Source organism: Drosophila grimshawi, unplaced genomic scaffold (genome assembly GCF_018153295.1).
Source record: "Drosophila grimshawi isolate 15287-2541.00 unplaced genomic scaffold, ASM1815329v1 contig_44, whole genome shotgun sequence".
Classification (NCBI taxonomy): domain Eukaryota; kingdom Metazoa; phylum Arthropoda; class Insecta; order Diptera; family Drosophilidae; genus Drosophila; species Drosophila grimshawi.
In genome coordinates this window covers 8,502,598-8,530,355 of record NW_025063240.1, presented here as the reverse complement: position 1 = coordinate 8,530,355, position 27,758 = coordinate 8,502,598, and the positions used below count along the sequence as shown (strand labels likewise).

Sequence of the window (27,758 nt, the reverse complement as noted above, 5' to 3'; positions counted from 1 at the left end):
AGACGTAATTAAGCCATTTGCAGCACGTTTTGCCAATTCAAAAAATATATACTTTGACCTCCTGCCCTATGTGCGCTCTTATCGCCGGGCCAGCGGCACGCCCCAAACGCAAAACTCATTTGAATGATTCAAGATGAAAATGTAGACGCAAGAAAGAAAAAAATGAATTTCGGAATATACTCGTACAACACAAGTCAAAATTTGTGCAACCCCTCGAAACGATGGGCGTTTTTGTGAGCTTGTGCCCGCTGGGTGCAAAATTCGTAGAAAAATCACGCGCGCTTATCTCAACCTGAACCAAACCCACGCAATTAACGCCCATTGCGCTGTCACAGTGAAAAATGAGGCAGCAATGGGCTGGATACGAAGACGTAGATGGAGATGAAGAATGAGATTGAGGGCTACGGCGTACAGCAAAGAAGATGGGGCAAAAAGAAAAGGGGGCGGAAGTAGTTGCTCTAAAGCCATCCCCATTCGGGGCAATTGCGAAATGATTTGCAAACGATGCGCAATCGAAATCGAATTCGAACTCCCCATTGTAGACGCCATTTACCAATAGCTACAAATTTTAATTGCCGCTGCGATAGCGCCCAGAAACAGGCAGCTGCCTGAGTTAGTCCTGCAAAAGAAGTAAGTCGCATTGATAAGAGAATCACGTTTCACGGAAGCCAGTTGAAGTGCTTCAGCAGCAGGAGAAGCAGCAGCAGGAGCAGCAGCATCGGCAACTGGGAGGCGTTTCCCCAAAGACAATGTTGCCTGGTGTCTTCATTATCAATGACAGGCGAACGGAAACAATGGTTACTCTTTTATTGCCAGCACCAGAACCATTGCCAGAGTGGGAGGTGTGGCAAGCAGCTGGCGCCTGTGCCTCTGAGTCAAATTGATAAGATGCCGAAAATGACTTGGAAAACAATAAACGTGGCCATGAAATGAATAAAGGCTGCGCATTTAACACCAAAATGAATAGAGCGCCACTTGAATGGAGTGAAACTCAAACGCAATTTCGGTGCATAAACAGAACGTTTGCGCATTTTAATGAGGTTATTATATTCCTTCTCTTTTTTCTCGCAGGTGGGTATCCGATAGGTACCCGCAGTGTTTATTGCTATGTCTGCCGGCATTTTGCGCTATATAAATAAATATAAATTTGCCTATAATTTCAATCGTTTCATTACCAGTGGCAATGATGCTGGAACTTTCGTCATTAATACTTATTTATATATTTATATTTAAAACTTATTCAAATTAGCTTTTAAGCGATATACAATCAATTACATTACTTTAAAAAAATAAATAAAAATTAAATATTGGAGTTAAAACTCAGTTACATAGATCGACTAAAGCATAAATACCAGATTCGATTTAGTTACATTTGAATATACTCTATAGAAATTGCTGTGGAATTGAATTCAATAAGCTTATTTAAAGCTGACCCATTTGTGCAGCAAACGTTCTAAGCAGCTTCATGGTTATCAGTTGACTTTAAGACACCCATCCACGGTCCGCTAATTTCACAGCTAAGCTAAGCAGCAAAAGTTGGTAGTCATTTAATAAAATTTCATTTGATGAGACAACAAAAGTCGAGTCCATCCCAGCTTGCAACTCATTTTGATGCGTAACAAAATTTTATGAAATGCTTGAGAGCAAATTTTATGTGTTGGAGAAGCATAAAATTTTAGCGCTAGCAAAAGTCCCCTGACTGAGGCCGTTGGCGGTTACCCAGACTCCTGGCCATTGCCCAGACTCTCGCTCTCGCTCAGCTGGCTCGGGCTAATAATACGAAGCATTTACACCTTTATGGGGCGTACTTAGAGCGTTTATTTATGCTAATGGCCGAGCCGAACAAGCGGGCCAGCAATGTTGTTGTATTTCAAAGTTGAGCCAACGAAAGTGGCGCCTGGGCGAGCTTTACACTAATACCACCCCGAAGCGCTGTAAAAGCATAAAGGAGTACAAAAGCAGCAGTTACAAGAGCAACAAGAGCAACAACAACAAAAACAAAGACAACATCGGATAGTGAGCTTAAGATTTGAGCAGGTAAACTTACAGCGAGTGTATTTCATCACATAAGACAATGGTTCCAGTCGTCCACCCTCAGCTCTTGACCTCCTCATGCAACTAGAAAGACGAGGGCGCAGTGGCTGCGGAATCAAACAGGACGTGGGGCATACTCACATCCTTGTCACGAATGTGTTTGTAATTTCCCTAGAGTGTGTTTGACTTTGACGACTTAAGTTGTAAAACTTTAACATTATCATTTTCACAACGACGAGACGAAGCAGCTCCTTTGGCCTTCGGCTACCAGCAGCCGGCAGGCGGCAGGCGCTCCTTGATGCAGCTCCTTAGTACAGCTCCTGGGGCATGTGGCATTTGGCATGTGTGTGTGCTTGTTTGTTTGTCCTGCCCGCAAGTTTAGCCAGACATTTTGATGATGTTGACCTTCGCTACTTTTACTTTTCGCAAAGTTCCTTTGCTTCTTTAAATTTGTTGCAACCTCCCGACACTGTTGACATATCGCATTACACTCGAGCACACAGCGGGGAAGCTCTGCTTGAACTTTGTCCAAAGCGCTTTTCTTAAAGCCACAACTTTCTTTCATCCTCACCCCTCCAATCGTGGATCGAGTTACCGAATTTTTCGAATCGATTTTTGAGCATGTGTCAATTAGTTCAATCAGAAGGCGAGAACACATCAACCACATGTGTGCCACCAAATCAACCAACACCACCAACCCGCGAATCGTGTACCCCGACCCTTCCCCAGGGCACAACAGCGGCGCATCGAATGTCATTTCGGAGGTTTTTCCCGTTCATGCGTGCCATTTTCCACAAATTACAAAGCAACAACAGAAATCAGTTCAGATGTCAACGCTCTGGAAAACCCACAATGGCATTTTCCGCCTGATTCAGTTTTTAAAATTGATATTAATTAATTTATAGCTGTGTATCTCTTTTTACATTGACTCAAATTCTGCAATATGATGCGCTATGACAAAAATCTTTGTTAACAGCTTAGATAAATAATGCAAGTTGATTTTTGTGTCGTTTTGGGGAGGTTTTGAAGTTAAAAGAAAAACTGAAGAAGACAGCCTTAAACTCAGTATCTGATCTCAGTATCCCTCTATTTGTTTCTATGATGAGCTCGGAACTCCAAAAGATACTTTCTTTTTCTTCTTCACAAATTCAAGCAGAGCGCAATCGAGCAATGCAGTTGTATTTCTTTCTTATAATTATATACCATATCAAAACGAAATGGTGTGTGAAATTTTGTATCAAACCAGATTTTTTCTCATGAAAATCAATTTCCGTTTGTTCGAGCTAACAAAATGTTAATGTTGTTAACCTGATATTTAGGTCCGCGGGCTTATCGCAAATGATTTCTGAGCAACGTGCGCCGTAAATTAGAATCAAATTGAGAGGAGTCAAGCTGATTTATGCATTTCCCAATGCCCGAATGCAGCTTGATGTACTACAAGAGCTAAGCGTTGAGCAAAACAACCCCCAACCCCGTAGTATCTCACCATCGTCGGACTGCTCGAGGCAATTGAAAAGCCAAAAGGTAAACAGGGAGCATTCGCTTGGGCCACCCTTTGACACGCGACTTGCTTTTGTGTGTGTGCGAATCAGAAAGACATAATCAGCTCGATTTCGTAAATCTCGACAAGCTGCTTATCTGATGAAATGTGAGCAGAGTTCCAAGGATCTGGCGCCATATGATAAACATCTCACACGTTCGCCTCACTCAGACTTCCGGCCAAGGGGCTGTCAAAGTGACAGCTTACGCAATGCGAGGGCCGTCAGAGACAAAACGTGGAATACCAAGTACAGTAAAGCCTGGCGCGTGCGTCTGTCAGAGACGCTGTGCGCCGCTGTCGCTGCTGCTGTCGTTGTCTTCATTTTGCACTCCCTGATTGGCATCGGAAATTGAAGTGTTTTTATTAATTCCAATTGGGCCGATGCGAAAATTTCATTATAGCATTTCATATCTGGTCAAGTTGGCATTTCGCACTCTCTCTGCCTCCATTTCCCCTCGGATTTCCGTTGCGTGCCTTTTGTTTTAGTTTTTTCTCGTGGCAATATTAAAATTCATTGATGCGGTTCGCAGATTTGTTGCGCAATTGATTGACAGCTCAATGCCTCGAATGCGATTGACGCTTATTGAATTGCCTTAGCTCGGAAGTAAGTATTACAATTGTATAACGCAGTAACTGTTCCACATTGATATATAAGGAAAAAACTACGCATTCATTTCCTAGCTATACAGACTTTGAGTTAGGTCCCCAACCAAATTATTTATGTACACATTTTTACATTACTTAGACATTTTTGTTAAATCAAATAATATTCTTCTACGAAAATGTCACCCGCACATCGGGAAATTTCACCTTTTCTAAAACTGGTGCGAGACTTTCTTCTGGGCCGCAAGCATGTAACAAGCCATCGCTACGCAGATACGGTTAGTCCTCGCAGTCAGAGTGAACCTACCATTCCCGATGGATCTGCAATCCGCCTATTTGCCAATCAATACTATCTGAGAGATGCACGAAGACTGGTGAAGCCGCCCATCGATTTGGTTGAGGAGAAGAAGCGAGAACTAGCTAAGAGGGCGAATATTGCTGACAAGGCAGTAGCCGCTACCAAGGCAGGACCTGCTCCCAAGTCTGGACCTGCTCCCAAGACTGGACCTGCCCCCAAGACTGGACCTGCTCCCAAGGCGGAACCCGCTCCCAAAACTGCTCAGTCGGATCAGGTCCAGCCGAAAGCGAGCAAGGCAGCTCAAACTTGTAAGGACGCTGAGCAAGAAAGTAAACCAAAGGAACTACCCACTCCGGGAGAGTTGCATAAATGGGACTAGTACGGCGATTATAAGTTTAATCATTTAAATCAGAAGTGTTAAATCTACAACTGTAGTATTTATTTTGATCTGCAGATATTTAAATTGTGTTTACCTTTTAAATACTTCAATAAGCCCATCCACTGACTTTTCAGTTATTCATTCGTTCAATTGTTCAGTTGTGCGCACATAATTATGGCCTTAGGCATTTGACACAAGCGACAGCAATGTCAGTCAACGGTCAAATGCCGAGTGTGAGAGAGGCTCATAAAAACGGAAATCTAATTAGATGTCAGGGGCGAAAATCATTTATTACACCTGCATGAAATTTTAATTAAGCGCACAATTAACAGAACTGATGCCATTTACAGTGCACCTTTCAGGCTTATATATGCGCTTAATAACATTTAACGCCATCAAAATTTATTTACAATTTAAAACGAGGCAATTTTGCGCAACGAGTCCGCTCGATGCTGAGTGGATTATGCCAATTGTTGATGATGATTGCAGGTCGATTGTTAATTGTCTGTTGCTGAAATTTATGTTAATGACTTTTCACATCGATTTATTGATTACCAGTGTGAGTCGTAGAGGCAGGGAGGGATAGCCTCCCACAATGAAGAACCCACCCTAAACCAAACTAACCATCACTCAAATTTGCAAAAAAAAATAAATAAAAAAATAAGGAAATAAAAAAATATAATCTGATTTCGCGTTATGCAAAAATGCTTATGTACACACACAAACACACACATACATATATACACGGGAGGTGGGGGCTGCCTCAATTTATTGAAATTACCCTTATAAGCTATGCAACAGCCGAGGGTTGACTTCAGCTTGAAGTGGCAGCTTGAAAAAGGGTGTCAATTGCTTGGAAATTTCACTCTTCGTCTGTCAACCCAACATGTTGCCAATGTTGAATCCTATTTTTCTGCTTCTGCTTCTGTTGCTGTTGCAGCTGCCAAAAGTATGAAATTCAATACAAAACTGTAGCATATTTTGCCGCGTCTGGAAGCGCGACAGTTGCTCCAGACTTTTGCCTACTTGATTCCTTATATGATTTGTTATTCCTCGCAGCTCTTCGCTCACATCAATGCATTGGTATTTTTGCTTTTATTTCTGCCAGGCACACAAATTTATTTATTGGTTTGTTTATCGTTGCAGCAATGTGTGGTAATATACTTGTTCCTAATCAATGCAAATTGCTAAGCAGCACGTGTTCTCAAGTGTTGTGCCCATAAGCCGAACAAGCCTAATGAATCTAGACCAACACATGCATTCGTATTAATTGAAACACAAAGTTTTCATAAAAATGAAAATGAAAAATGTGTAATGCTGTGGCTTTGAGTAAATACGAAACCACTTTCAAAATATAAATATTCAAATATTATGCACACAAAACAAACAAGGACGAAAAAAAAAGAAAATGATTGTACACACTCAAAAAAAAAAAGAAGCAAGAAGAAAAACACCCTTTTCGACGCCAGCGTTCAACACAATCCAAATGTCAATTTTGGGCAACCGCTTGGAACAACCGAAAATTGCGGGCTCTCCGACGACCGACGACAGCTGGGCACAAATGTCAACGCTCCACGCTGAACGCTCGCGTTGCACGCTTTCCCTGGCATTTGGGCCAACTCAACTGTTACTCCAATCAGAGACGCGTAATTAAAATATGTACAAACAAGCCGGGAAGCTGGCACGACTCTAAGAAGCGTCGAGCAACAAAAGTTTGTTTACTTTGCGTGCTTTTCTATACAACCAAAAACAACGAAAGCGGCAAGAGAAGAAGAAGAACAAGCAGCAGCAGCAGTAGCAGTAGCAGCCACAGTTCGAGCAATAACAACAAGAAAAGCATTTGCATAAGGCAACAAACAGCTCACAGGTTTAGGCAGTGTTGGGGTTGGGCGCTGGTTTAGTGGGTGCCCTCAAACGGAAGTTAATGAGCACTGCAGTAGTACGAACACAGAGAGAAAGAGAGAGAGAAAGAGAGAGAGAGAGAGAGAGAGAGAGAGAGAGATGGATACAGAGATAGATAGATGAGAGGGGGGTGTGCAGAAGAAAATCTAAAAATTCAAACACCACGACAGAGGCGAAATCACTTCATTAATGCGTCATTTGTAAGGGAGCATGGCCAGGACATAGTCAGGACATGGCCAGGACATAGTCATACGCCATATGCGACCGAAATGAGCCCCAAGGCAAGTGCTCCTCCTCCGGAAGTTGTCTCCACGCCGGGCACGAAACTTTGCGCGAAACTTGCCACCAGGCTGCAACAACGTGTGACAGTCCTGGAAAAGTTGATTATTTTTTGCACGCAGTGTTGAACTGAATGTAGGAAATGTGGCAAGGGCATGCAGCCAGTTTCTAGTACACTGAATAATGACTTTTACCGTTGCGACGCGTCGCTGCTACTGCTGCTGCTGCTGTTGTTGTCGAGCTGCGATGCCTTTAGGCCAAGTTTACGAGTATTTTTTTTTTTTTTTTTTTTTGTTTTTGTTATCAGTCGTGCGCCCCCAAAAATGAGAGACAAGCTTTTTGCTCCCGACTGTTGTCGCAGAGTTATGCAGGCTCATTAAGTTGTTATACAGTTTAGAGAGAAAATTGTCAGCTGGCTTAATTTGGCCGAGAACGGGAAGTGGTAAGGTGGCAGGAGGGAGACCGGAGCACGGGCACATAAACAAAAGATTTCCGGGGCTGGCCTGCCTTGTGCCTTTTGTGTCCTTGTCGCAGCAGCTCATGGAAAATGTTTAATGAAATGAATTTTCAGAGCAAATTTATTATTTGCCTAAAATGAAATGAAAAGTGCGAGCCCTGAAGTCCTTTCATTTATTATACAATCTGGGTGGTGGGTGCATTGTCCGGATGTATATTTTAAGTGTAATTAAACCGGGTCTCGTCATTGAACTGGTTCAGCGGCAAAACCAGCCAAGATGAGGAAAGTACCAATTATACTAAGACAGATAGCGATGATCTCAGTTACTTATTTTGCATATAAATGCAAGCAGCTAAGAGCCAGAGATAAAGTACTATCAAAAGTTAGACAGAGTCAGACATCAACTTTGCCTTGAGATAGTATTCTTCGACATTTTTGCACTTCCAGTTCGTTTAGCATCCGAACTAATCCCGTTTCATATCCATATACTCAAACATATCGACTTTCATTCACTCCGGCATGACCACATCAACTTTTCTTTTGCACAATTTCACCTTCAATTAAACTTGAGGTAATTGACAACGATGGCAAGGAAATCCTGGGCAGAGAGAGCGAGAGAGATGAGAGCATTAAACCACAGGATGAATACACCCCGACACATATACACATAAAAGACTCTCACCAAAGATAAATGGCGATGCCTTAAACTGATTGTGTGGATTAAATTGCCATATTGGCGAAATTGGCAGCGACGGTGTCAATGTGGAGACAACAACGACTCCAACGGATACCAAGATGCCAAAAACTCCCCGAAAAGGGAGCAAGTATCGAAAACTTATTTTTGATAAGCGCAATTATAATTGGATTTGGGTGAAGTTGCTCCAGCAAACAGGGACCCACGAGCAGGTAGCCGCATTTGAAGGGGCAAAAGTCGAGCAAGCCAATGATTAATCTACCTCTGGAGTATTTAAAAAGAAAGATGCGCCTTGAGGGCGAATTGGAAATTGTTGTGTGTTGGGTGCGATAAAGACGTGTCTCCACTCACTCCTTGCCAGCGTGTATTTTTGTAAATGTTTGCTGTCAAGATAAGCACCACACAGCGTGTGGTTTCATTTGGCTTTTGCCCCAAACAGAGTGTGGGGTTAGAGTGAATTTGGAGAAACGGCTTTGTCGCAGGACTTAACAAAGACAAATGAAGTTGTTAGCGACTGGCAGAGAGGGCGAGTAACCGGAGTTTGGGTCTTTTCGGCTGTCGCTTTGATTGTCGTTGCAATGCAACAACTTTGATGTGCAGTTGACTGGTCATTCGGTCATTAATTGAGTTTAATTATTGAGGCGTTAAAGGGGCCGGCAGGGGGATGGTGTCAGAGGTGAATTGCATAGAAAGGGATGGCGATGGTCTATGAACACAGTGAGCTAGTGAACAGTTGCTAAGGATACTGTCTCACATACAAGACCCCGGAGAGCTCTTTAAAATGTATCGCGTATTGTTGCAACACCTTCAGATTCATTCCCCGTTACGTTTGTTTACGGCCTACACCTCCCCACATCCCCGCCCAAAACACTAGCAATGTCAATAGCTCATTAAAACTCAGCAAGAACTGAAGCGGTCCACTGCACCACATAACCCCAAATGACAGACATTTATTTGTGCCCATAATTAAACTCAGACAATGCTGACAATGGCTTCCAACTGTGGGTAGGAAGGGGTGGCAGCGAGGCAGCCGGCCCATCAAGTGACACGCCCCCTTTTTTGGCTTGTCAAATATTTCAGCTGCTTTGGCAACAATTTATAAATGCAAATGGGCGTCGCATTCCACTTCTAATGAGGCCGCTGCCAAGTCAAGGCATAAATTTGAACATTTCTACTGTTTGTCCTCAGGCATTTGCAAGCCCACAAAATTATTGACAACTTTTCGGGTGGTTTGCCACATGTGGCTCGGAAAGTTGCTTGCACTGTGATTTCGTGTTTATTTTTGGAAATTGAAAGACAACATTCGCGAAATATGGACAAGTTTTTCTTTAAATATTTTCAAGCGTTATCCGCGGCACAACAATTAAACCGTAGCCAAAAATATTTTTGAGGGAGTCCATTAACCACTCAGTCCTCGTTCCTCATGCCTCGTTTTGTGTAGCCTCCAGCTGACAGACCCTTTTTAACAGGCTGTGACTTTCCACGCCTTTTGTTCCGCATGCAAATTAATGATGGCAATGATTTGTGGACGGAGTCCGGGTCGGCAGAGTATGGGTCCATTTATTTTCCTAATAAAACTGTTGTTGTTTCAAAGTTTCAATTGGACTTGCCATCGGTTTGCTATGGGGGGTGGTGATCCATTAATATATAGTATCCGTGATTGCTCTGTGTTTTCAATAGCACAATGAAATAATTACTATATATATGCTCCATAAATATTTACTGGTGAACTTGACAGATTTTAAACAGAATGCGATTATTCTTGATAGTTTTTCAGGCTTTAATAAAATGCATTTATTTATAATTTGAATTTATTAATGTATGTTAATACACAGTTTGATTAATACGCACGAGTCAAGAACATCAATTAACTCATTTTTGTTCAAAAACAAATAAGAAATGAATTATTAAAATATATAAATGTTGATAAACATAAATAAAAAGTATTTCCCTTTAACGATTCGTATCCATTCTAGCAATTTGATGTAGCTCTCAATTTTTGATTTGTGGTTAGTATGTAACAAATTCCAATTCGAATATTTAACAATTTAACAATTTAAATTTAAATTTAAACACACTCGAACTTCTTTTCAAAGTGATATCGGATTGAGAATTCAGTTTGTTTTTATGGATGTACTTTAATTCGGGAGAGCCTTATAAAGCGTTGGGTCTGCCTTAAATTTTTACTAAATGCCAGCAAAGTTTGGCTCGCCCATCAATCCCACGAAGGCTACGTCAAAGTTGCACACTGCGCTTTTATGCAGATAAATTGTCGGTTATTTTCGCCCCACCTCCCTATCTGCTGCTGCTGCTGCTCATTCCTGCTCCTCCTGCTCCAGCTATCTTCGCACTCGTTGGCGTTCCGTTTCGTTTGGTTGGCTTTGCAGGCCTGGTCGAAAGGAAGGATGAAGGAAGGCTCCTAACGGACCTAACCGGAGTGTCGGCTGCTCTGCTGATTGTTTCATAAAAGTTTTGTGCTGTAACCGCCCAACTAACTATTGTTGTTGTTCTTGTTGTTCTCGTTCTCGTTGGTGCTGTTTTTGTGATTTTGCAAATTAATTTGCTTATAATTTTTACGCTTAGTTAAACACAATTTTGAGTGATTTTCACACAGAAAATGCTCGATGCTGAAAAGTTTTGCCTTCTGCCGTCAGACGGCAGATGCACAGTGGTGCCAAATGATAAAAATAAAGCACAATTTTAATAATAGTTTTTAAAGCTAACTTGGAATTAAGTGAGTTAAGCTGCAAAACTCTGAAAATTCAGATCTTAATACCAAATCAATTTTCCAGATATTTCATAATCATATAAGAAATAAATACTATAAAGAAATCTTAAAGGTTTTACATATGAAATGTTTCTGAATTAAAGTGCTGGTTCCTGATTTCGATTCCTGTTTTATCGAAAGCATTTAAAACGAACAACAAGCACTGGTCAAAGCCGCATTTAAATGATATTGTCTGGATTCCCAATGGCAGTTCCATTGGCTTCGTTAGGTTCAACTGGCGAAACAAACAGGAACAAAATCGTACAAAAAAGGTACATTTAAATATTATTTCAGTCGGTCTGTCGCTCGTCTCTGTCGCCCCCCGTCCAGTGATTTTGAAGCCCATCGGCGTTTTTCATATTTTTATAAATTGCTATAAATTGAGATATTAATACGATACGCGACAGAAGTCACAGCCGATTGGACATGTAGTTGTTGGTCGGTCGGTTCGCTGATTTCAACATGTGGCAAAAAGTGTCGAGACATTAAAAAATGTTGCGCAAGTGTTGCGCAAACAAAATGTGCAGTTATTTGTATAAAATGGCGACAGGCGACAGAATTATTCGAGGGCAACATTTGGCCAGAGCAGTAATGCTCATAATGAAGTCCATTGGGGTAGTGTGTGTGGCCGGAGAGGGGCAGCAAAATAAAAGATCGCACTTTAAGCTTAAATTTAAACAGCAGTAAGTGTCCTTCCGAGGGACCACATACAGCTTAAATATTCCATGCACACGCAAACACACATTTCGTCAGTTGCTTCAATTGGACTGATTTAATTGAATCAGTTTGCTCGTCTACCAACTCCACATAACTTCCATGCGTGGCCTCCCTTGTCTACCGACATTTTGTCTTCGGTCTTTCAATTTACTACCCAAGCCACTGAGGATGTTGTGGTCCTTGTTGGTGCTGCAGCATGTCTGTAGTTTCAGATCTACGTTTTTCGCACACGTTTGCGTGCCATGCATAGCATAAAAATTTGACACAAAAGCCGTTGCATACAATTGGTCACACACACACACACTTCCGTATATGTGTGTGTGTGTGTGTGTGTATGCAACCAAAGCACAGGCCTATGCCGTATGTTGAGTGTGACCAGACGAGGCACAGGGCTACCCACAGACGACGTGTTGAGGTCGTTGTCATGCACTGATTTCGTATGCAGCAGCAACAACCATTTTAATACATTCTTTCTATAAGCCGAACGCTTCTGTTAAAGGTCTTAAAGGGGTTTCCCTCCATTTCGATTTAAGGGCAGACTTCATATTTTTAAATTGGCTTAGAATGAGGTTATCTAAAGATCGACAAATGAAAATGTTTCTTTATGTTTGCATTTGACTGTTAACGTTATTAAACTACAAAAGGGAAAAATAAAAATAAAGCACAATTCTTCAAAGAATAAGTACATATTTGTATTTATCATTAAAACTACTGAACTTAATATATTTTCTGAGATCGAAAGCATATTGAGTATATATTTCCTGCAAGCGAATGTGTTGAGTTTTTAAAGTGGCAAAAAGTGATGCACCAGGTTTGGTGGTTAGACTAAGAAGAACTTTTATTCAATGTATTCTTAAGTTAAGGTATCGAGCGCAGTATCGATATTTTCTGTTATTAACATTAGTAATCGGAATGTTGTATTGATCTTTTACATATTTTCAACAGAATGAATACATTTTTGCAGTGTAGCAGCCCAAAGGCATCAATATTACAATTCCCTACGCTTGTCGTGAGTATTTATGCCCGCTTAAGCGATTTTCGTATTATCGTTTAACGTGTACGAGTACGAGTCCTAGGCAACAACTTAGGCACCCATCTTATTTGTTCAGCTACATGTAATATTTAATAAGAATGCCTCAATTGGTTCTGAAGATACACACACACACACACACACACACACACTCATACTCACATGAGCCTAAATTCGGGCAATCACAATTTTTATTTTCGTTGGCACCCACGCCCCTCCCCACCGCTTCCCTTCCCGTGCTGCACACGTGCGTTGCTCTCTCGACACGAACTACATAAATAAGCGAACGACAAAAGATACTCCTGTGCCCCCCTCCCCTTCCACATTCCTACACATGTGATTTGGTTGCGGGTGGGGGGCGCTGAGGAGTGTGTGGCAGAAACTTTTCCAATTTTCCCCTTTTTATCGTAAATTACGCACAATTCAATATTTGGCCTTTTTACTGGCTCTTGTTTTGTGTCCCCGTTGTCTGCCCTTTTTCTGCTTGACTAGCTTCCAAGTGTGGCTGGGGTTGTAGATAGTGGGTTGGGTTGGGTTGGGATGGGGTTGTTGGAGTGGGGAGTATGGGGAGTGCGGGGCATTTGTCTGCAATTTCTTTTCTTGTTTTTGCTCTTTTGCTATTTTTTGTGTGTCTCTTTATCGTAAATAAGAAATCTCATACGTGCGTATTCAGCCTAGAACTGCCATTTATCGGTCCACTCCCAACAAAGTCGACTCACTTGCTCATTTGCTTTATGAATGAGTAAGTAAAAGTTAGTTTTACTTTTGTTTTGTGCGCTCAAGGAGTGCGGATCTTTAATCGAAATTGCCATGTGCTCGAACTGTAATGATTGTTTTTCTATGCGCCTTAATTTATTTAGCATTATTTCGATTGGAATGCGGCTGCCCAGAGAACATTCCACAACTTTTTGGCATTATCTAGCTGGGGGTGAGCAAATATGCAGCTTCATTTTAATAGGATTAAAGAAGTTTTCTTTTAGGAAGTAACTAATGTGTACCAGGCAATATTCCATTATCCATATTTATCGATGCAATAATCGAGGAATATTTAACATAAAGTAAGCCATAATCCATTGAAAACACTCTTGCGTCAAATTGCAGCCTTTATTAGCCCACAAAATTCTCGTTCTCTCTGACTCGCTATTTGGGCAAACTCCGGTCAACACGCTGTACGCGTGCTAATTTGAATTTATGATTTAATTGGAAAGCCTTCCCATGGATATTTTGTATGTAGACAGTAAAAATACAACTTCAATGCAGAAACTGCAGCTGCAGCTGGTGAGGCCATTAAAGCGCATTTGGTCAGCCGATTGCTGTTGGGGTTGGGCACTTTGCGATAGGCGAGAGCGGCCGCAGTGACCACGCCCCCAACGTCAGTGGCGCCCATAAAAACATTTATGTAATTGCTGTTATCGACAAGCGCTCAAAATGGCCTCGTTGCGCCGGCTGTAAACGGGCCTTTAATACACTTTTGATTGGATTGTCGCACAAGTTAATTGAACGACGCTGCGTTAGCTGCAACAAAATTCTCTACCCAGGCCACTGACTGGATCGAAAATGTTGGCATTTATATTTGAAACTAGTTGGCGGCGTCCATTCAGCCTACCCAAACCAAAAAAAAAAAAAGGAGAGAAAATCGCCGATTCATGCAAGCTCATTAGGCAACGGGTCGTATGAATAACCATCCCCCCAAAAGCATGCAGCAGTTTCTTTTGTGCTGTCAATTTGACCATTACTGGATTACTGAATGTATTTGGGAAGTCGGACAATCTGCTGCTCAACTGCAACTTGCCGTCCAAGTTCTCTTTTAATGCTCCAACGCATTTTATCTTTTGTAGCCGTCGGTTAATGCGCTAGCAAATTGTTTGAGAATGACCCGCGTAAATTTCATTTCTACTTGATTTACTGTAAATTGTATTGTATACATTGGATATACACAGAAAATGGCAAAGATAAACTGGGCATGCCAATAAAAATGGAGAGCAAATGTAGTCGACGTTTATAAATTGATTGGGGGCCCTGCCTGAAGCTCCAGAAAACGGGCAACTAATTTTGATTCGGTTTGCATTCGAGATTTGCTTTGATGGCATTTGTTATGTGGCAGTTGATTTGTATGATTTGTAGGTGACCTGAACTTTTTTTTTTGTTGCTGGTAAATTGAGTTAAAATAGGCAATTTGGTAGATGTCATGCTCAGCAAGGTAAATGATTTAGGATACTTTGGGGGAACGATTGAAACTTACCCTTCTGATAACTCATCATTTCAAATTAGTTATATGCGCATACAGACAAATCGAATCGAATTTAAAGCAGTAAAATTCACAATAAGATCTGCAAAAGAGAAAATAACAAATATTACTATAATTATCGACAATTGATGTCTTCTTTCTGATATTTATTCAGTAATCAGCATTATTAAAAAATAAAACACAACTCATAATATTTGTTGTGAGTGGTCTCAGCAGCAAACACTGTCAAGACTCAGTTTCATAATCATCATGAATATACTTTTGCCAGTCTTCTTCCACTTGGGTGCCTCTTTTTTTAAGCTACTTCAGTGGAAAAACCTTTTGCATTCGTTGTTTAACTTTCAGTGAGAGGGGAATGTTGATGTGTACCTAAAACTGAGCCCGCATCAGGCTCGCACCGAAACTGAAACTTAAGGAAGCAAAGGACGAGGACGCCTCGAGTAAACAAGCTCAAGTTTTGCTAGTGTTAGTTTTGTAAATTGCAGGTTGCAACATTTTCATTAAATTGAGTCAAATAACAAATAACAGACACGCAGCCCAACAAACTAGGCGGCAGGTAAACAATCAAGACGCCTTCAAGAGCGCTGCAAATAACTGGAAGCTGACTAAGCAGCTTGCATTAACCAATTACTTGATTGTGAAGGTTAGTTCTGGCAACTTTGTTTACTGCAGAGACACAATAATCATAATCATAAGACTAGCTTAGTTCTGAGTTATGTCGTTGAAGTTAAGTTAAGCAGAGTACAGTGAATGTGAGTTTAGATAAACCAGAAGTCAGATTCATACCAACTAACTAATGTCTAACAAGTTAAATATAAATGGATCTTAAGTAAATAACTAATAATGAAAATCATTATTATGAATAATCTACTGTAGCAGGCCACTAGTGACGTTACATATCATGCAACTATTTATGTATTTGCAACTATCGATAAAGGTATCGATAAAGAGGAGTGAATTCAATCATTGTGAATAAAGAAAAATAGGCAGACGTGTTTGAGAAAGAGATATAATTTAGTTTTGACTGATATACCACTTAATTGTGTTTTCTTACAAGCTTAAAATAATAACCGAAACCAGTATTTGATAGTATGCAGATACATTTATCCCCCTTTTAAAACGGGTCTTTATGTAGATTGCTGATTTAGGGTCAGTAGTACACAAAAAAATAATTTAATCATATTTAAGAGATAATAAAAAAAGGTAGCCAGGCCAATAGTGCAGCACACTTACACTTACACACACACACACACACACACACACACACACACACACACACACACAAACCAAAATAGTTTTTGCCTCATTTCCAGGCAGTATCCTGGCAGACTTTTAGGAGGTCTAAAAGCTGAAGAGTTTATAAAATTAACGTCGTCATGACATTCAAGCAGCCAGCGTTGCTGCCACCGTTGCTGCCACTGCCTTTGTTGCTGCTGTTGCTGTTGCCTGGCTCATCAAACTACCCGAGAGTCCCCCCCAAATCCCCAACTCCTGCTCACCACTTGTCACGCTCCAAAACATCCTTTGAGCTGTCGCTGTGCATTTGTATGCGTTTTGCCTGCCTGATTTATGTGTGACGATGAGTGTGCGTCTGTGTGTGTTTGTGAGTGTGTCTGTGTATGTGTGTGTGTGTGTTTACGTCTCTGTCGTGTTGGCATTTGTCGTTACAAACTTAATTAATGTTATGCTGCCGCCATCGCCTCTGACGCCTCTTGCCAGCGCCTCGGTATATTGGGGTGCCAGCGCTGCCCTTGTCCTCCAGGCTCTTGACTTTTGTCAAGCGCCGCAAAAACTGCAGCCAGTTGCCACTGCGCCACTGTCAGTTTCAGCTGACGTTTGGTGTTTTTGGCTCCCCCCTTCCCCTTCCCCCACCACTCCTCCCTGCGTTTTGCATGTGATTAGGCGGCGTCTGTGTTGGAGTTTCACTTCATGCTAAAGTTTCCCATTGTGTGTGTGTGTCACAAAAATGATGCTCTGCTTTGGGGAAATTTGTGTGTTGCTGTTGACATTTGGCAAAATCGCAATGACAGCATTATCCATATTGGCATAATCACCGTTTGGCTAAGCGTTTGTTTGTCCTACGGGTTTTAGTTTCTTATTTGCTTATACGCTGCGGCTGCTTTGGCAGCTAGTTGAACCACATGATTAGCGAGACCAGTCACAAATTGGGATTGCTGATATTCACACCTCAGTTCAAGAATACGAGTATGCGACGAGATCTTGAGGAAACCAAAAGCACATTAAATTTCGAGCACTTTGCGCAAATATATATTTAAATTTTTCACAAGCACGTGCTGCACTTTTTTTTATTATACATTCAGCAGCTGCAAGCTGAGGGCCTCCGCCATTGTGGCACAGTTAGTGGAGTTGGTGGGGTTCGCAGACAAATGCCGACTTTGCTTTGTGCAGCAGCGCGTGAATCGGGTGTGGGAGGCACAAATGCAACGTCTAGGCAGCAGCCACACAGAAAAATCTGTGAAGCAGCAGCATTTTTATTTGTTTATAGCACAAATGGCGGCACAAAAAGTGCAACAAAAGAGCTGCTGGCTAAGAGGCAGTGCACGCTGGCAAAGAGCAGCACACCTGCCTGGATTCGTACTTAGATGCAACACTCGCTGTCAATACTCCTGTGGGGCACACAAACTTTGCCCAGCCAGCTTATGAGGAATGTTTTGCGTGCTTCTGTGTGTGTTTTTGTGTGTGTGTGTGCTTTTAAGTATATGGCATGTCTATTGTCTGTCTGTCATGTGTTGCTCGGAGCCATCGTAATCAGTTTGTCCTGCCGTAAATTGTGTGAAAAGTGAAACGGATTTGCTGCACTTTCTCCTACCTACAAGAATGTTTGAATGGATTCATTGTAACTGTATATATGTATGTGCAAATATATGTACACCTTTAGCTAGCTAAGGGTATCGCATTGTTTTTCTTAAAGCCAGATCTGGACTAGCCAACAAATAATAAGTAAAGAATTTCAGGAATTAGTTCTAAAATATGGAATTGTCGAAAAAACACTCATACTTTTAATAATCAATAGCTGCTAGAGTCAATTCATTTACTGCACTTTGAGTTGTTTACATTTTAGTTTTATCTAGACAGTATTTGTTCAACATTTCATATACATTACACGTTTATAGTCCTTAACAACGTGCTCTCAAAGTCCCTGCCACCCACTCTGCAATATGCCATACGCTGTATCTGAGCAATGTTAGCAGCAGCAGCAGCAGCGGCAACAGCCACATTGGCAACATAATTTAAATGGCAACTTTAAAATGTTTACCAAACGCTTCATTCTAGTTGTAACGTAAATTTACGGGCCAGCAGCTAAACAAACACACAAACACCCTCACACACTCGCACACACAAGCACACACACACACACACAATGCCAGCATCTATGTGTATGTGTGTGTGTGTGTGTGTGAATGAGTATGTGTGCCTGTGGTTCGTCTGTGCTTTCTATTTGCGCTTAATCCATGGACAGCAGCGCTGAAAAGCATCCTATTTTTTTAAAATATATTTTGCCGTGCATCTGCAGGCGCGAAAAGATATGCAACGAAAAAAAGATTCTGCTCGGCAGATTTGCTCATTACTGTGGCATGTTTTTTTCTTCTACAACTTGGGACGCGCCATTATGTTGGACTTTAATTAAAATTAATTACATTAAGTGCAGCAAGCAAACAGCAGACAAACACACATACCAAAAGAAAAAATCATTCTAAGCACAAACAAAAACAGCCGCAAAAGTGAAGTCCACAAATATGCTTTCAAACACTGAACTCTGAATCCTGGTCGAAGTCTGCTCCCAATTTGCACCCGACGTGTGGGCCTTAATGCGCTTTAAGTGCCGCTGTTTGTAATATTTAAATATTTTGACACACATGCCTCAAGGGCAGAGGCACAGTAAACAGTTAATTCTTCTTTTTTTTTCATGCGCTTTCTAATCTTTGCAGCTTTATTATACCCCAAGGAAAAATTGTGCTGGAAAAATTGGGCCTTTGGCAGAGCTTAAATTAGAATGCTTAGGAAAATCCTCAAATAAATACTTAAATTTGTGTGTCAATAGTAATCTCAATTAAGAGAAATAATATATTTATCAAATTCTAAGTCTCCATTTCCTTTAGTTAGACAGACATTGCTAAATCGACTCGACTATTGATCCTGATTAAGAATTTATACATTTTTTGAGATCATTGATGCTTCTCCTTTATTATACTGTTATACTTAATTATGCCATTTGCCAGAAGAACGTATACTTTATATATTGATTAATTACACTTAATATTCAAGTGACTCGAGCTGTACTTATAATTTAGACTACCAATCAGCTGCACGATGATACATTTTTTAATTAAAAATCAAAATTAATTTCTGCACCCAAGCTTATTTATTTAGAAGAACTTTTTTTCTACTATTTATAAATACATTTTTAATGAGAAGTGATTGTAAAACGCAACTTAAGTCTACCACATTTTCTCTCGCCCTAAATAAATGACTAAAAGTTTGAAACTCAAACTCAATGACAACAAAATATGAAATATTGCAAATTGTTGAAGTGTTCGCCAAGCTCTCAAAGTGCAGTCCAGGCAGTCTACTGTTCCTTTCAAGCAACATAATAAAATTCAACAATTGACAATATTTTCTCCTACTCCCCTTATATTATATACTTTTTTCTATGTTTGAAAATATTTTTCTGAGCAATTAAATGTTGCCAGTTGGCAGAAAAGTTGCAAATAGAAAAGTTTGAAAGCACAAAGTTGAGGCAAAAATGGTATAAAAATTGTCAAGCTGAAATTGGGCAGCAAAAAGTAAAAGCCAGAATCGAAGGCAACACTCTGCAAATAAACTCCGTCGCTGATACAACAATACCAACTGCAAAATAAAAATGAATCCAAGGAAAAAAGAAAAACATTCTGTAATACCAGCGTGGAAAATCATAAATAAAACGCATGTAATCCACGATTGAGTGCTTAAGTTGATTTCCAAGGGGGGTCGTTGCCTGCCCCAGCGATAAGCCAAAATTGATGCTACCCCACACGCATACACACAGGCACAGACACAGACACACACACTGCCGCACACAATATTTACATTTGGGCACACGTTATGGCTGCCACATAAAAATCACTGTCTATATTGAAAAGTCATCAATCATGGGGCTGGAAAAATCAGCAGACCGCGAAATTTGTCAGCGTTGCAGAATTTACCGAGCAAATCGCGGAAATCGTGACATGGAAACTTGTTGGGCCTGATTTTAACTTAATTTGCTGGCGGCTTTAAGCAGCTTTAAATGTACTTCAGCCAGCCCAGCACAAGGCATAACGAATGAGCGCAAAAACACAGTCAAATGAATGGCTGAATAGATAGAAACACAAGTTGAAGTGCGGCCTGGACCAAGAAATGCACAAAAGCAACGACTCCCGAAAAACCCCCAAGAATGTAGAACGGCAAAAAAGTAGCCAAGTAGCAAAAGTTTACATAACATTAAACAAAGCGCACAATGGCACACAGAGCGAATGGGGAATGGGGCTGACTTGGGCGCCCCTTTGATGAGTGCGAATGGACAGTGGATGGCTGAGAGGCAATAAAACACAAGTTAAGTGCATGCCAAAGAGAAGGAGGAGCACGGGACGCAACAACATAGCAGACACAGAATTTGTTTAGAGTTTTTGCAGCCAAGTCAAACAAAACGAATTGCGCATAATGAAGCAAAGGCACAAAGCGTTGCAGTGCCCCTGCCCCACTACCATTCGTGCAACTTATAAATGTGGCAAGTCGCTCAGTCAAAAAGTGCCTCTTGTTTTTTTTTTTTGTTTTTTGCTTAGCAGGTGAGTAAAATCGATGCCAAATTATCAGTAGCCACACAACTGAAATCTGAAATGAGGAGAAATGCCGAGTTTCACTTTCTTGGTTGTTTGGCTAGTTGGTCGGTCGGCACACCCCCAAAAACTTTTCGCCAGTTATAAGAAATTATTTCATTAACAACTTCAATTGGTATTAGTTTGGTATGAGATTGCTCCTTCTGCTGTACTGTGCACTTTCTCATAGTTTGTGCGGCAAGTTTTATTTCACTAAATGTTATAATCGTGTTAGTAACCAAAGTTGTGGATAAATGTTTACCAATGGGTGAGTAAGTGCTTCAGGATGAAGTACATGGTACTAATTGTAAATGAAGTTTACCATTGTGGCAATTAAGAGGCAAGCTCGCCCCATGGAGTAAACTTTTGCGCTACGAACCGAAATCCTTAATTTAAACTTTAGTGTGAAGCTTACACAGCAAACAATTTTTGATTAGTTTTACTACACGTTATGGCTAATAAGTAAAAATTTTAAAAATAAAATTATTTTATTTAGAAAAACATTAAAAAAAAAAGTAATTAAGAAATATTTTACATCGATTCTACACTCTTTAAAATGCAAATATATAACAAATAAATAAGTATTATTAAATATATAAATTTAAATAAGGAAAGCGTTAAAAATTCATGGAGATTAGGGATTACATGTGAAATTTCAAATTGCTTGATATTAATCATTATTTAATATACTGTTTTATATTTTAAAAATTTAACAAACAACAAACTCGATATGAAATGAAAGTTTTCATAATTTATAAAAGATTTCAATCTTAAACACTAATTATATAATCAGCGCCAGTTGAGTACTTAATGCTAAGCCATAAATTACATATATGGACAGAAAATACAAATGAAAGGTATCACAAGATGCTTAACTAGAACACACCTTTTTTTTGTAGCTGTGTAGCATATTTTCCTGTCCCAACTTTAATCCATTGACAACCCTAATTTACATATCCAAAGAAGCCCAAAAGTATGCCGCCTAGTTACACTCACATCCAACAAACTCACACATTCATGGAGCTAATACAACTACTTAATTCCACTTTATGGGCGCTTGGGCCATAAACTGCGCACTTAAAATGAAACATGCTTAAATGTGATTCAACATCGTCCATAAATAAATTATGAAAAACGCTTAACTACTTTCGACAGCTTATAAACGCCTACGAAATGGCCGAGCCGCAACTATATCAATGTGTTTGTGTGTGTGTGTGTGTGTGTGGGCGTATGTATATGTGATGTGTGTGTGTGTGAGTGAGTGTGTCAGTTGTGGTGTTGATTTACAGTTGCACATTTCTTAAGCGGACCCCGTCGACGTTGCCATCGTCTGGGACTGCGGTGGCCGTAAAGCAATTCATTTCCCTTATGCATTTTGTAGCAACTAAAGAAACGGCAAAGGCAACGGCGAAGGCAACGGCAACAGCAACAGCAAAGGCAAAGGCAAACGGCAAGCAGTTTGAAGCAGACCTTTTCGTATACCTGAAAGTGCCCCACCCACCGTGCAACAAAATGGCGCAACGGAATCGCTTTTCAATGAAATTTATGACGCATGGAAACATTAGACGATCGTTGACGTTTACAAGTCCGCGTCGCGTTCCTTTTTCCCGATGAGGCGGCTCCCTACTCTCTGCAACCTTGTGCCCCGCCTGACTTTCGATGGTTGTCGCGAGGCGGGCTCCTTGGTCTATGCTAATGCTCTGACACCAACAATTTATGGGCCTCACAAAAGTTGTGTGCTGTCTGTTTTGGCGTATGCTCGCGAATTTTTTTATTTTTTATTTTTTTCTACTGGTATGATAAGCAACTCTTAAGAATTTCAATTAAATATAATTTATGTGACCCAAAGTTGTATATTTATACATATTTGGTCCACGTTAGATAGTTTAAGTCTTTTAAATAACAAACTTGGGATTAAATTGAATTCAGTTTGAATGTTATTTTAGATTCGAGTATTTTAGATAAGATATATAATTAAATTAACTTTAAATTGATCTAAGTCTCTAACAAGAAGAATGATTAGCATTAGAATAGTCCTAGCGAGAACCTCGGTTCGTTCCATAATACTAGTAATAATTTGTAATAGTGTTTATTACATATGAGCTTTAAATATTTGAACCATTTCACAGTTGACGCCTAAAAGTATGCAATGCCTGCGTCGTTTGTTGCTCGTTAGTAGTTTTGAACAAAAATGAAAAAACAAAACATAAACTAAGTGGAAAAAATATGGGCTGGCCTTTTTTTTTTGGAGCTGTCTCTCTTGTGATTTCCACAACGCCAGCGCGCATGAAGCGCTTTGTTTCTGCAGCCGTTTACCAACTGGCCCGCCTACCGCCTCCCGTACCAAGTCCCCAGACCCTTCCGATGCAGTTGCTCGACGTAGTCGCCGAGCAAGAGTCGTTGGTCGTGTAAGCAGCCAAGCAGCGGAAATGATTCGTCGTAATTTTCCTTTGTGTAATCAACTCCTTTGTAGGGAATATTTTCTATGTTCATATGGCTTGCCAACTATGACGCTGCTTTTGACTCCGACAACGAGTCCGACTCCGACTTCAAGTAGGCAGCAACTCCCACGCGAAGTTGGTTTTTGCCGTTAGGCGTATGCAATGCCAGCTTATTGTATAGTTGTTGTTTTCTTTTTTTTGTTGGAAATTTAAGTGTTCAAAACTTTTAAGATATATTTCGACCCTTTATAATTGGATTTCAAAAAGCATTTTTTTCGAGGGCTGTTCATATTTTAATTAAATTCTTTAAGCGGACAAAATAATTATGTAAATTCGTACATTTTTTTTTATGACAGCAAATATTTCCATTCATGAGTGCCAATCTCTCAATTTCTTATTTCTCTTTAACGCTGTCGGCGGCCGCCGCCGCCGCCAACCCACATCAAATTGAGGTCTTTGGTCCTTCGCACTTGGTGCTTGGTCCTGCGGCCAGGTGTTTATCCCATTCACGTCATGACTGACTTATTACCGTCTTATCTCTGTCGACACTGCCTCAACACGATTATTATGAAGTTTGCCTGTCAACGGGCGGGAAATCCACTCAATTTCAAAAGCAGGCGCCGAAATGTCTGCCCCAAACTCACCTAGTTGCCCTATCAGTTGCCGTTGTGCGAAGTTTAGCGCCATCAATTGATCATTATTCAATGTTCAAATTGTGATTGCTAATGAACGTTATTCAATCAAATATTGCTGGATATTTAAATTTTAAAGTCAATAAATTCAATGACTCAATTAATAATTATTCACAGAGTAATTGATAATTATATCTTAACATTGTAGTAAATTCCATTTCTTCTTCGCGCATTTGGAAAGCAATCGCAAAATGGGGCATAAAAACTCAGTAAAATGAGAAGTGAAAAAATCCCAGCCAGCTGCAGATTGCAGGTCAGCGGACGAACATCAAAGCGTTGTACAAACATTTAAAGATCAAAAAGCCAAATGCCCATTTGACCCGCTGGGCCGAGCGGCCAAAAAAGGACACATATGTATGTATGTTTTTATGTAGATATGTATGTAGATATACACACATACACTTAAACATGCCATTCAAACAGCTGCCGCCTGCTTTTGATAGACACAGAGGAAAGCAGAGAAGTGCGTGTGTGTATGTGTGTGTGATTGTGGGGATTGCGGGGAGTCGACAGAGAAATGACTGACCACTCGCTTTTTAAAAATCCCAGCCCAACCCAAACCAGTCCGACTGACTCTGACCCTAGCCGAGCTGCATTAATAAAAATTGTTCACCATATTGGTAAATCCATTATGAATATTACGGGAGAGTAAAAGCCAGCTTTGCATCGAAACGATGAGGTCCATAGTAGTTGAGGCTGGCAGGCTGGTGGTAAAAAGATTGAAATTGAAAATTGTGCATACTCCTCCACTCCCCCAGAGCTCCACTACTCTCTCTCTCTCTCTCTCTCTCACACACACACTCGTGTGTAGCTTCCTCCTGCAGTTGGCTGTCGTAATTGTGTGCAAAAAGCAAAGCAAATGTTTACGTAATAAATTTACGTGATTGAAATATGTCGAGTTGGCAACAAAATGGCCACCAAAATGCCCCTACCCCCTAACCCTCTAGCTCCTATCACCCTGCTGACCGCCCCTAGTCTGCGTCTGGCTAACGAATTGACGCAACGTTTGCGCGTTGCTCTGGGCCAGTCCAGACTTTGTACCTTCACACCCCGTGGAGTATTTCGACAGGATTCCGCTATTGGATGTGGTGTAAAATTTTACACATGTGCAACGCGTTTATTTTTATTAGTTTGGCGGCTACTGTTGATGTGCCCAAAAAAGCCGCAATTTGTGCAAAAATTATGAAACGAGACTTTGGGTAAACGCAACGTAAATGCTCGAATAAGCTTTAATATTTTTGTAATTAGTGCCTTGAAAGTGAAGTCCAACATTCCCTTTTTGGAAATGTTCTATCAGCGCTAATAGAAATACAATTTACTACTGGCTTCCCATACTAATGGACATAATTCTGCAGTACACAGATGAAGCTGAACTCCCTCAAGCATTTCAAGTAAACAATTGAAACGAAATCGTTTGCGGTGCTGAGTTTCACATAATCCTGTCACGAATTTGGAAACTTCTCTCGCCAGTTAAAGCTTAGCTTAGCCGAGTGGATGTATGTATATATATATATATTCTCACCTTGTCACTCATCCTGCACCTGAATGACAACTATGAAAGAAAAATCTAACCACGCGCAATTTGTCGTGTTCATGTTGGAAATTGATCCAAGCGATTTTGCAATGTGAAAGAGTCTGATGCAGAGTTTCTTCTTGTTCTTGTTCTTCTTCTTCTTCTTCTTGACAATCGGGACATGTCTAAAAAGTATTTACGGCATCGTCAGTCATTCAATTTATCGCATTTCTTGGCCCAAAGCAAACAGAGAAAACGTCAGCGACTTCGACTTTGACTTTGCCACTGGTGCTGGCTTTGGCTTTAGCTTTGGGGTTGGCGACAAGTTCATACGTCTTATGACTTCCCGTTGACGGAAGTGTGTGTGTCTGTGTGCCATGTGTGTGGGTGTGTGAATGTTTGGGTCTTATGTCTGCCTGGGACGTGTAGCTTACAGCAGAATCACTTTTATAATTGGCACGCAGCCAGCCAAAAGAAACTTCATGATGGCAAAAAAAAAAGAAAGTCAAAAAAAGCTAAAAAAAAAAAAAGAAAGAAGAAAAAAATATATCTTGGTTGTCTGTGAGGTTTTCAGTTTACTTATTGGCTCGTAGCGTCTTCAGATCTTGCCGCGATGTCTGCAGATACTATTTGTCAGATATGACATTATATTAATTGAAATAATCTGTCTGTCTGCCTGCAAGCTTTAATAATATAATAAAAATCACTCCCAAAGTCAATTAAAGTCATCAAAAGTGTCGCCAATAGCCCGTCAATAAAATAATAAATTACGCACTGGCCATATAATACAAAAAAAAAGTGCTCGGACCCTAATTGAATTGGTAAATATTTAAATAAATATAACCGCAAATAATTAAAACAACAGTGCCAAACGATGCAGCAACCGGTGGCAAATTTCAATGGATGACACGTCTAAATTAAAAGCTCCGCAAATATGAATGGATGATAACAACAAAAACATTACCAGAAAAAAGTATCCCTGTCCAGGTGAAAGGAGCACTCACTGCGCATTCCGACCACAAAAGCAATTAAATTTCCAATTAAATTGCTTTCATTCTAGGACAAACGTTACAAACGTTGTGCGATTTATTTAAATTGTTAATTAGGAAACGCAATTGCAAATGCAACGATGACAAATTAAACAAATTTTGCGATCAGAAAGGCTGTTCGCCTCCCACCAGCCCAAACTATTCAAATAAAAGAATCTGTCGGGCAAAACACGAAAATAAGCCCTTACCAAAGTTTAGATTCTAATAAATAACTTGTCTACTAAATACTTGCCCCAACACTCAAAAAATGAAGTGACCCTCTGTGAAAATATCCACATTCATTCAGCACATGGCAGCACTCGTGCTCCCTCAGGACATTCACATCCTGCCGACTCGCACAATTACAACAACTAAGGCTGCCAGGCATGCCAAACAAAGACACCAGCAATTACAACAATAAAATAACAACGAAACGAGGCAGCAGCACACAAATTGAGAAGAGCAGCAACAAAAAAAAAATGTGTAAGCGGAGCAGTCGTCGGCGAAAAGGGATATAATTTTTCGAAAACGTTTTTATAGTGTTGTCATGTACGATTAATTGCGGCTCATTAAACTTTATACGGCTGCAAAAGCTTAAACGATTTCCGCACCAGCCGCCCACACCTCGCCTCCTACAATTTATTGTACCAATGGTACTCCCACTGTACTGTCTGAGCTGCGACTCGAGTAGTTTTTTTATCCCTTTCGACATATTTGCCATTTCCAAATAAAGAGAAACTGAATGACTAATAAGTCGTCGAGCGAATCGAGGATGTAGTTAAATAAATATGATCATGAGTAAAGACAACGTGAGATGTGGATAAGTGAATAAAGATTATGTAGAAAACGAATATGGAAATAATGCTAACTAATAATCCACAACATATATATTTGCTAAATGCTTATTATATTATATACATCTCATTTAATAATGTATTAATAGGCGTTTGGCAAACTCTTCATTAAAGTCGATTTAGTTTTGAAATTTGTATTAATTGTTTGTTGTAGTCAGTCACAAATTATAAATATTTAAAATATTTATTAAAAAAGATTAAAACTTAACAATTTGACTATTAAATTAGAATTTTAGATATACTTATGTCAAAATATTATTTAATAGCCACAAATGTTTAAAAAATAAATTATAAAAATAAATTATGATTTAATAATGAAACTCAACATTTTAATTTTAGATATCATTACATCCCTCTTGTTACTTTTTACAACATTATCGTCAACTAATTTAATTTCTCTTTCGGTAATTTTTTTTATTTATTTTTT

The 27,758-nt window shown here is 40.1% G+C and overlaps 2 protein-coding genes across 2 annotated transcripts in view; one reads left to right on the top strand and one right to left on the bottom strand.

Annotated features, from left to right (window-relative positions):
• LOC122322572 (probable serine/threonine-protein kinase dyrk1) overlaps positions 1–14,986 on the bottom strand; it is a 113,252-nt gene extending 98,266 nt beyond the window's left edge. Inside the window, exon 1 of the mRNA XM_043215344.1 lies at positions 14,943–14,986. Within this exon, the coding sequence (XP_043071279.1) occupies positions 14,943–14,961 (19 nt within the window). The 5' untranslated portion in view covers positions 14,962–14,986. The remainder of the gene's footprint in view (positions 1–14,942) is intronic.
• Positions 4,248–4,972, top strand: LOC6556485 (translation initiation factor IF-2). Its single transcript, XM_001984804.2, has one exon. It carries the CDS (start codon positions 4,357–4,359, stop codon positions 4,852–4,854), a length of 498 nt encoding a protein of 165 aa, XP_001984840.1. The 5' UTR covers positions 4,248–4,356; the 3' UTR covers positions 4,855–4,972.
• Positions 14,987–27,758: the final 12,772 nt, after the last annotated feature.

What these genes read in the sequence shown, in the direction of transcription:
- LOC6556485 (XM_001984804.2), top strand. Translation starts at nt 4,357, where the DNA reads ATGTCACCCGCACATCGGGAAATTTCACCTTTTCTAAAACTGGTGCGA.